This window comes from Microtus ochrogaster, chromosome 19 (genome assembly GCF_000317375.1).
Source record: "Microtus ochrogaster isolate Prairie Vole_2 chromosome 19, MicOch1.0, whole genome shotgun sequence".
Lineage (NCBI taxonomy): Eukaryota > Metazoa > Chordata > Mammalia > Rodentia > Cricetidae > Microtus > Microtus ochrogaster.
The window spans coordinates 23112106-23122278 of record NC_022021.1 but is presented as its reverse complement, the minus strand read 5'-3'; the positions used below and the strand labels follow the sequence as shown (position 1 = coordinate 23122278).

Here is a 10173-nt window from a genome sequence, read left to right as displayed (position 1 = left end):
TGTTAGTATACTGTGTTAGTATAATCTGTTAGTGTACCATGTTAGTGCACTGTGTTAGTATAATCTGTTAGTGTACCATGTTAGTGCTCTGTGTTAGTATAGTCTGTTAGTGTACCATGGTAGTGCACTGCTAGTGGAGAGTGTTAGTGTATTTTTTACATTAGTGTAGCATGTTTGTGTGCTGTGTTAGTGTATTAAATTAGTGTACTTGTTGGGGTCCGGTACCAGAGGGGAGTCATGGGATTAAAGACACAGTTCACATGGCTTTATCAGGAAGGAGATTCTCAGTGATCCCTCAGGAAATCCTCAGTTTACATCCTGAAAATTTCTCTGTGTTTATTCTCCGAACAGCCTTATATCCCAAAACATAAACTGAGGGTGAAATTCATTAGCATTCTGCTTCCTAGATAACCAGGTGAATGGGTGTGGTCACGTCTACACCCATCTATGCCTGCTCTGTCACATCTTCCTATCTTCCTGCTCTGTATGCCAGCTCTGTCACTTAGGCTGAATTAGCATCTCTATCCCAGGTTTCCTCCAAATTACAAAGAAGGAGCAGAACAACATCCTGACCCTTTGTTAGGGATGGTGACAGGCTAGGTGACCGACGACCTCCTGTGTGGCAGGTGTAAACTATGGCCAGGGATTCTGGTCGCCATTACCACGTAGGAATATGGACCTACATGTGCTGCATGAGTGAATTGTGTCAGTGTAAACTGTTAGTGTACAGTGTTAGTTCAGTGTACTGCATTGTTCTATTAGTGTGCTTTGTTTAAAGTGTTAGTGTACTGTGTGTACAATGCTAGTGTACTATGTTAGTGTACTGTGTGAGTGACATTAGTGTACGTGTTTGTATAAAGTGTTCATGTACTATGTTCATAATAGATTGTGTTCATGTGTGGTGCTTTTATAATGTGTTAGTGTGCTTATGGTGGTAGAATATTTATTGTGTTCCCATACTACATTTGAATACTATGGCAGTGTGCTGTGGTGGTCACCTAGTTTGTTACTCTGAATTATCTAGAGTCTGTAGCTATTTAGTATCTATCTATCTATCTATCTATCTATCTATCTATCTATCTATCTATCTATCTTCCATCCATCTTTGCTTTATCTTTTATTATTATTATTATTTTATTTTATTACTTAAAAAAATACCAATCCAAATTCCCACTTCCTCCTCTCCTCCCACTCCCCTCCCACTCCCTCCACACATCCTTCCCCACCCCCTCCAATCTTAAGAGAGGGCAAGGCACTCTGCCCTGTGGAAAGTCCAAGGTTCTCCCCACTACATCTAGGTTGAGCAAGGTATACATCTAAAGAGAATAGGATCCCAAAAAGCAAGTACATACATTAGAGACAAATCCCAGTGTCATTGTCATTGGCCCCTCAGTCAGCCTCAACTGTCAATCACATTCAGAGGGACTAGTTTGCTCCCATGCTCGTTCATTCCCAGTCCAGTTGGAGTTGGTGAGTTCCCATTAGCTCAGGCAAATTGTCTCGTGGGTGAACACCTCATGGTCTTGACCTTCTTGCTCATACTCTCCCTCTTGCTCTTCAGCTGGACCTTGGGAGTTCAGTCCAGTGCTCTGATATGGGTCTCTGGTTCTGTTTACATCTGTTGTTGGACGAAGGTTCTATGGTGATATTTAAGTTAATCATCTGTCTGACTACAGGGCAAGGCCAGTTCAGGCACCCTCTCTTCTATTGCTTAGGTCTTAGCTGGGGTTATCCTTCCTGGGAATTTTTCTAGAGTTGGATTTTTTGCTAACCCCAGAATGGCTCCCTCAATCAAGATATCCCTTTCCTTGCTCTCATATCTGTCCTTCCTCCATCTCAACTATCCCATTCCCTCAAGATCTCCCCAACCCTCCCCTTCTCCCCTTCTCCCCTTCTCCCTTTCTTCTACCCCCATCCTCCTCCACCATGCTCCCCTATTTTGTCAGGCGATCTTGTCTGCTTCCAGTTCCAGAAAAAGCATTTGACAAAATTCAGCACCCCTTCATGATAAAGGTATTGGAGAGATTAGGGATACAAGGATCATATGTAATAAAAGCAATATACAGCAAGCCGACAGCTAACATCAAATTAAATGGAGAGAAACTCAAAGCAATTCCACTAAAATCAGGAACAAGACAAGGCTGTCCACTCCTTCCATATTTATTCAACATAGTTCTTGAAGTTCTAGGAATAGCAATAAGACAACATAAGGAGATCAAGGGGATTCAGATTGGAAAGGAAGAAGTCAAACATTCATTATTTGCAAATAATGTGATAGTGTACATAAGTGACTCCAAAAACTCTACCAAAGAACTCCTACAGCTGATAAATACCTTCAGTGATGTGGCAGGATACAAGATCAACTAAAAAAAAAAAATCAGTAGCCCTCCTATACACAAAGGATAAAGAAGTGGAGAGGGAAATCAGAGAAACATCACCTTTCACAATAGCCAAAAATAGCATAAAGTATCTTGGGGTAACACTAACCAAGGAAGTGAAAGACCTATTTGACAAGAACTTTAAGTCTTTGAAGAAAGAAATTGAAGAAGATACCAGAAATGGAAAGATCTCCCATGCTCTTGGATAGGAAGGATCAACATAGTAAAAATGGCAATCCTACCAAAAACAATCTATAGATTCAATGCAATTCCCTTCAAAATCCCAACACAATTCTTCACAGACTTTGAGAGAACAATAATCAACTTTATTTGCTTTATCTTTATGATAAGATTAGAAATAGGTCGAGTAAGCAGAAAATGCAAATGTTTCTCTTTTAAACATTGTATTGTGATTTTATTTGTTTTGGGTAAGTTGTAATTTGTAAAATATTAACATGGACTACCTTATTTATGATTAAATTACTATATTGTAATATTAAATAAAGTGCTTTGCTGATGAAGTAATATATCTTTGAAATTTTTAAAATCTTGTTTTTAAAAAATCAATATACAGAGTGTTAAAGTTTCATGTAGCAAAGGTTGGCCTTGAACTTGCTGTGTAGCAGAGGATGGCCTTGAACTCATGATTCTCCTGCCTCTGCCTCTCTGATGATGGGATTACAGGAACTGATACCACACTTGGGCACATGTAGTGTCTCTTCATGGCTGGTATTAGTGTGCAGTTTTGCACAGTTTTCTATCCCTGTGTAAACATTTACATTATTTCTCATTAGAGAAAGTAATATTACAGTAATCTTCAATATGAGGACAGTATTCTGGTTTACATGGCACAGAATCTAGTATTAAAATAACTATGTTGGCCTTTAAATAATTCTCTCATCTTAGTTACCAAAGCTATTTATGTTTTTCTCTGTCTTTAGCTTATTCTACTGGATCTTGCTTATAAAATTGGATTGGAATTACTATGTATTGTAGGTTCTTGTTCATAAGATCATCTGTACTTTAGCTAAATGTGTAGAGAGTGAGTGGAATTCTGACACAGCTCAGTTTCAACATGTACCTACCCGTCACCTACCATTTATCAGATACTAATCCTGGAGCCGAAAAAGCAATAGCAGACAAAACCCTATTTATACAGAACTAGACTCTACACACAGTAGGCTAGAGCCATAGAACATACGTACAGGAGATGTGTTGAACATTTGAAGTAAAGTAAAGCAAGGGAAGGGTAGAAGGGAAAATACACGGTTTTGAGTAGGATGTGGAAGGAGTAAAATTTTAAGTAACTCATTCAGGGATGTTCCAATGTGGAACAGACATTGGAGTAGAAATCTGAGGAACTGTGTGTAGAGAAGGGGGCAGACTGCCCCAGAGAGCAGGAAGTAGATGTCTCGTTTTCACACGGTTCAGTTTTTGGGACTCTTTTCATTGGGGAGATATTATTGTATGTTCACTGTGACTTCTTGTCTTGATAGAATGTCGAGCAAAGAAGTGAAGACTGCCCTGAAGAGTGCAAGAGACGCAATCAGAAACAAAGAGTACAAAGAAGCTTTGAAACACTGCAAGGTAAAGGATATTTGTTTCTTTGGCAGCCAAATATAGTACCAATTTATGAGTTATTTTAAGGTATAAGTCACTTACTGTCCACATTCAGACAATGGTAGAACCTATAGAGCATATCTCCTTATTAATGGGGTAGGCTATTATTGCTGCACTTGATTTTCTTTATTGCTAAATTACCAAAGCCATGTTCTTAAAACCAGATGTATCATAAGCACCATGCATTATGGAAAGCAAGTATACTTTAGCACTATTATTATTGTATTACATTACAAAATGTATCTGTTATGTGTGTTGTACTGTGGAGGTCAGAGGACAAATTGTAGGAGTCATTTCTCCTTCTGCTGCGTTAGTCCTGGGACTTGACTCAAATCATTGGATTTGATAGCATGTACCTTAACCTCTGGGTCACCTTGCCCACCTAGCATTTTATTATTTTGAGGAATGTTGACATTCCAGTTTCTATCTGACCAGTGGGTGGAAGAAAAAAGATTCTAAAGCTTCCTCACGTCCTGATGGGAATGTTCCTGTTAAACAGAGAAGTTGAATGTGGTGGAGAAACAGATAGTAGAGGTAGAAGTGAAGTCCTTAGGGAGATCACCCTCTGCGACGACGCAGAGTGTGACAGGAAGCCTTTAGCTCCTCTTCTGTTGTGGCAGGAGAAAAGATAGGGACAGATCCATGCAGGGCTCCATTTGTGATTTGGCAGTGGAAAACTAAGAACATTTTTCTCTGATGGCGTCTACTTTTGGTGGTGTGTATTGATGGTAGGAGATGAGGTGCTCATGTTGATGGTAGGAGATGAGGTGCTCATGTTGATGGTAGGAGATGAGGTGCTCATGTTGATGGTTGGAGATGAGGTGCTCTTCTAGTTTTGGTGGTGTGGTTGATGGTAGATGAGGTGCTCACTTTGCTGCTTTAGTTTGAGACTAAAGCAGGTTTGAAGCAGTTGTTATTTATGCTGCGAAAACTTATGCGTAAGAGGCCAAAGGATTGCAAGCTTATGAGTAAGAGTTTGAAGAATTGCTTAACCCTAATAAGTGTCCACTGGAAGTTTTGTGTTATTAAAGTGAACTTGGTGAGTGATGGAGTTGAGAATGATGAAGGAAGGAAGAGAGGCAAGGTGTGATGGCCGCGCATGTGTGACAGTGATGGATCATGAGGGTAAACAGGAGTGGGGAGAGGAGGCTTCAGAAGTCAGAATCCACAGCATCTGTCCACTATCATAGTAATTGAATTGGGGGTAGGCGCGTTGGCTAAACACATTGGAGGCTGCCTCAGAGACACCGGAGCACACTGGTGCTATAGTGAGAAAAGCAATCATAGCATTTGCTCCTGGAGTCGTTTAGCCGAGAGCAAGCCCAGTTCTGAATTCCCTACTTCTCTCCCCTGTCTTCCATCTGTCTGTAGTTCATGGCTCCAGGCCTCTATGTGATCTGTCCGTTGCATGAGTCTGAATCTGTTCTGCTTGAATGCTGTCTCTGACTCTGTCCATACAAGGGGCTTTGCTAACTTCTATTGGTCAGCATAGAGAACATCACAAAGGGAAGGAATAAGGGCTACTTTACAGAACCCTTTAACAGTTTTACAAGATTGAACTTACTGATCCAGAAGTACTCAGAAAAGCAAACCTAAGAAAACCTAATCAGAGTTATCAAGTTATGTCCAAATTGCTTCCAATGTTTATGGTGAATATTTGTTTATACAGACACTTCTTAACTGCTTGATGTTTTCAGCAAATGATTATTATAGCACACATTCAAACCTGTGGGAAGTCCAAAACAAGTAAAGTTGTTTGTTAATGTTGTACTCTTAAAGGCAGGCTGAACAGGTAGGCTGAGTGTACAGCAGGCTATCAAGCCTAAGTCCTGCATGGCCTCAAGGTTTATTATTTACTTGGCTGTGAGGTCCAAAAAAAGTGTCAGCCTTTCTGAATGTGACACATTTGTTCATACCAGTACAGTGATGCCCGAGACCTGTAGGAATGAAGGCACTGTGGTACTGATGAGATGCGGAACTGAGAGTTTGCTCACATAGAGGGTGGAGCAGATGTGGTCACATGGAGAGCCTGCTTCTTCTAGCACTGGGCTTACCTAACTCACCATGTGTATATGATTACGCTGCTAGATTGTTGTTGTTATTACTATTATTAGTGTGTGTGGGGGGTGTAATGTACGTGTGTATGGCATGTGGCACACACATGTGGACATCAGAGGACAATATTATGCAACCAGTTCTCTTTTTCTACCTTTATATGAGTCCTAGGGCCTGAACTTGGTTCCTTAGGCCCGGGTGGCGCACTGAGCCATTTTACTGGCCTATATTTTTATTACATTACTCAGCATGGATATCTTTCTATGGGTATTTTGCAAAAGTTTGATATGAATTTCACTAAATATCTCATAATTTATAATGGCAAAAATCCTGCCTTAGACTATAAGTGGAGAACTAAGCAATGGGAGATGTCTCTTATTTGTAGTAACCCAAAATTGGTTGAGACTAAAGAAAAGCTACCTGAGAATATATTTGTTGTGGTTCTGTCTGGTGGAGCTCTACAGCATGGGATAAGCCTTCCTTTGGGGAAGAGGGCTCCAGTTTATGTTCATATAGTTAGGTATCTTCTTCTTTGTGTTCTCCCAGAATCTTCTGTCTATTTTTACCACATTTCTTTTATGTGTGATTGTTTCCTTAAAAATGTACTTCAGATTCTGAAACCTTGATCATTAGTCAGACAGTAATTACTGATTGGCGGTTGACATGCAGCTTGTGTCATTTGATAAGCAGTTATGTGCCACCATCATTTTTGGTGTTCGGAACAGAAGCAGAACAAGCCTCTAGTACTGGAGTTTAACTTTTGCTGAGTTTTGTAGGAGGCATCAGTATTGAATAGAGTGCCGCTTGTATAGTACATGGTGACAGATTGCCGGGAGAGTGTGGGTGCGCATAAGCCTAATTAATGGAGGCTGCTTGTTTGTTCCTGGCTGCTCAGCAGAGAAATCATCACACAGAAAACATATTATTTGCAATACTGTTTGGCCAATAGCTTAAGCGTATTTCTGGCTAACTCATATCTTAAATTAACCCATCTCCGTTACTCTGTGTATTGCCACGAGGCTGTGGCTTACTTGGTAAAGGTTTTAACTTTAGCATAGTAAAATTACATATAACCAAACAGGTATCAAGCAAGAATTACAGTTACAATAGTTATGTCTACTTTATCTTTTATCATAACTAACAAAAACTATAATTGTTTTTCAAATCGATCAAAGACTCCAGAAGGATATATTACCTAAGTAAACAGAAAGTGCATTGTAAGCAACTTCCAAAACTCTAGAATTGACAGAGACATCTTGCTTCCTGTACAGTCACCCAAAGTTCTTCTGTATCATTGGAGCATCTATCTTCAGCCTACAGGCCCATAGTATCTGGCGTGAAGCAGGAAATTTTGAAGACAGTTCCACCTATATTGGCAGTTTGTCAATCACTTTTTTCTGTGTCCTGCAGAATGTCTTGCAGACTCTTTCATGAAGCAAGAACCCTGAAGGATCATCTCACCTTTAGTCAAGTTCAGCAGTCATTTCTCTGTGGGTACTGCATGTCCAGTTCATACAGCATAGCATCAAGCAGTCCAGGCAGGAGCAGTTTCTTGCCCAAATGGCTAGCAAACTCCATAAGAAGTCTCTTTGATGCCCATCTTCCTTTTGAAGTAATTGGTGCTGCCAGGAGCAGATGTATCTTATTGTCATGAAAAGTTCTGAGTTCTTAAACATTTTAAATGACATATACTGTAGTCTTTGAAAGGTTTGAAGAATGCCTCTCCATCTGAAATACATCTCTGTACATCTACAAAGCCTAACTAAGATGAGTACAAGCTTGACTATTATAGGTGATTGATTATATATTACATTTTTAAATGAGCTGCACAAACACAATACCTTAATCAAGAGAATATATATATATAACAAAATTGACCTAAAATTTGTATCAATAAACCAAAATTCATACCAATCTCTATAGCATATACCTTTTTAAATGTAGACAAACATTTATAAACAATATTTGGGAGTTTGGGTGTAGTTCTCTCCAAATTGTTTCCTGCCTTTTTTTTTTTGAGCAAAGTATTTTTGGGAGGGGTTTTCAGGGAGACCTTTTGGTCCATCAAATCACATTAGTGTGGAAGAAATCCATAGGTTTTCATCTTCTGTGGAAAAAAAAGAAGAACCTCTTATCCAAACTAACATATCCTTAGACCCAAATTCTGAAATCAAGATACCTTTAAAGTATATTTGCTGGTTTAGCTTAGCAGGCCATACAATGAAATATCTCTCTTAGCTCTTTTACAGTCAACTAATTTAAAGAAAACACAATAATACACATAATCCAGACTCTGTGTATATTCCATCTTTACATGACTTATTTTTCTTTCCTCCTATTACTTTTTCTAGTAGTTTAATATTTATTTTATTAATCTTTACTTCTTTAATCTATGACTGTGTGTACTCTTTTATATTACATTTACTATCTCTTTACTCCTTTTCTTTTCTCTCCCAAGCCTATGTACATTTTTTAAAACACACTGACCCATTTAGAGGTCTTTTTCTTCTGAATCTGTTTTTATTGTGTATCTGTTATTAGTTTTTGACCAGGAGCACTTTTTTAAATGCTAAGTGGGCGTGACTGAGACCAACTCTGCAGTTCTGCCTGCTTACTCTGTGTAGTCCAGCATAGCAGAGATATGTTCACTGCCTCTGAGAGCCATGTACATTGCCCCGTTTTCAGACACACAGAGGTCTATGTTGCCCTTAAGCAAGTTGTAGCACTCTGCTCACAAACCCCATTTAAATGCTCCATAGCCAGACCTCATCAGAGTTCACACTGGCAGCATGGCCCAGGAAGCTGTTTCAAAACTGCATGGCTTCATGTCGCCAGGAACCAGAGCCCATCCAAAAAAAAAAAAAAAAATGTGACTTAACTTTGCTTGCTGGTATCTAGAATTCCTTTCCAAGCTCTCTCAGGTTTTATGTGGATTTAGCTAGCACACATTGGAGCAGCAATCTGTTGTAGGAGGCCACTTGTTCCTGGCTGCTCAGCAGTGAAATCATCACACAGAAAGCATATTATTTGCAATACTGTTTGGCCAATAGCTTAAGCGTATTTCTGGCTAACTCATATCTTAAATTAACCCATCTCCATTAATCTGTGTATTGCCATGAGGCTGTGGCTTACCGGGTAACGTTTCAGCCTCTGTCTCTGGTGGGGCTACATGGCTTCTTTCTCCCAGCATTCAGTTTAGTTTTCCCCACCTACCTCTCTCTATTCTGCCCTGCCCAGGCCTAAGACAGTTTCTTTGTTAAACAGTGCTGTTCACAGCATACAGAGAAGAATCCCATAGGATTCATAGGTTCAACTCATAGAAGTGTGATTTTCCCTAGACTATGCAAAACCTTGAGAACCAGATTTAATTTAGCTCCTAGCTTTCCCTAGAATATATTAATCTTGTTTTAAGCTATTTACTTTACTTTAGTAAATACTCATATTTCTCAAAGAAATATCTCTGTGTATAATTTTGTTCTTGATGACAGGTATTATTTAAACATTTATTGCCTTTGTTGATTTGCTTGGTATAGTTATATTAGGATGAATTTATCTATAACTGCCTCAGAGAATTCGTCTTTAATTTTGGAGTGTATTATTATGGAAAAGGCAATATTGGAGTTGGTTGCAGTGATTTGGAGGCAGGGATGCGACTAGGAATTGCTGCTCTTCTCTACTCAACATTCTCATGGGGTAAGGGTGGGGTCATTTTATGTAGGTATCAAGACCCCTTGGTCATTTTACTAAAAGGCACCTCATGTTCCAAACCCTTACGATCTTTCTTTCACTGTACCTGGCTACAGAGCACTGTTCTGTGCTCTGTTGGTGCCAGATCCAGTGTCCTGGCTATTGCGTTGTTGCTTGTTCATTAGTTTTCAAAAGTTAATAACTTACTCTCATTTTTTTTTTTCTTACTCAGACAGTGCTAAAACAAGAAAAAAATAACTATAATGCCTGGGTCTTCATTGGTGTTGCTGCGGCTGAACTAGAACAGCCCGACCAGGCTCAGGGTGCCTATAAAAAGGCTACTGAACTAGAGCCAGAGCAGCTGCTTGCTTGGCAGGTACGGGGAAGTGTTTCATTTCCTATAGTATGGGAAAGCAGGTCTGGGGACGTGTTT

General features: G+C 39.5%; 1 protein-coding gene across 4 annotated transcripts in view; it reads left to right on the top strand.

Annotated features, from left to right (window-relative positions):
- Ttc37 (tetratricopeptide repeat domain 37) overlaps positions 1-10173 on the top strand; it is a 98583-nt gene that overhangs the window by 6923 nt on the left and 81487 nt on the right. For all 4 annotated transcript variants that reach the window (XM_005356551.3, XM_026783776.1, XM_026783778.1 and 1 more), the window contains 2 exons: positions 3875-3965; positions 9973-10116. In XM_005356551.3, coding sequence (XP_005356608.1) covers positions 3876-3965; positions 9973-10116 — 234 coding nt within the window. In that variant the 5' untranslated portion in view covers position 3875. The remainder of the gene's footprint in view (positions 1-3874; positions 3966-9972; positions 10117-10173) is intronic.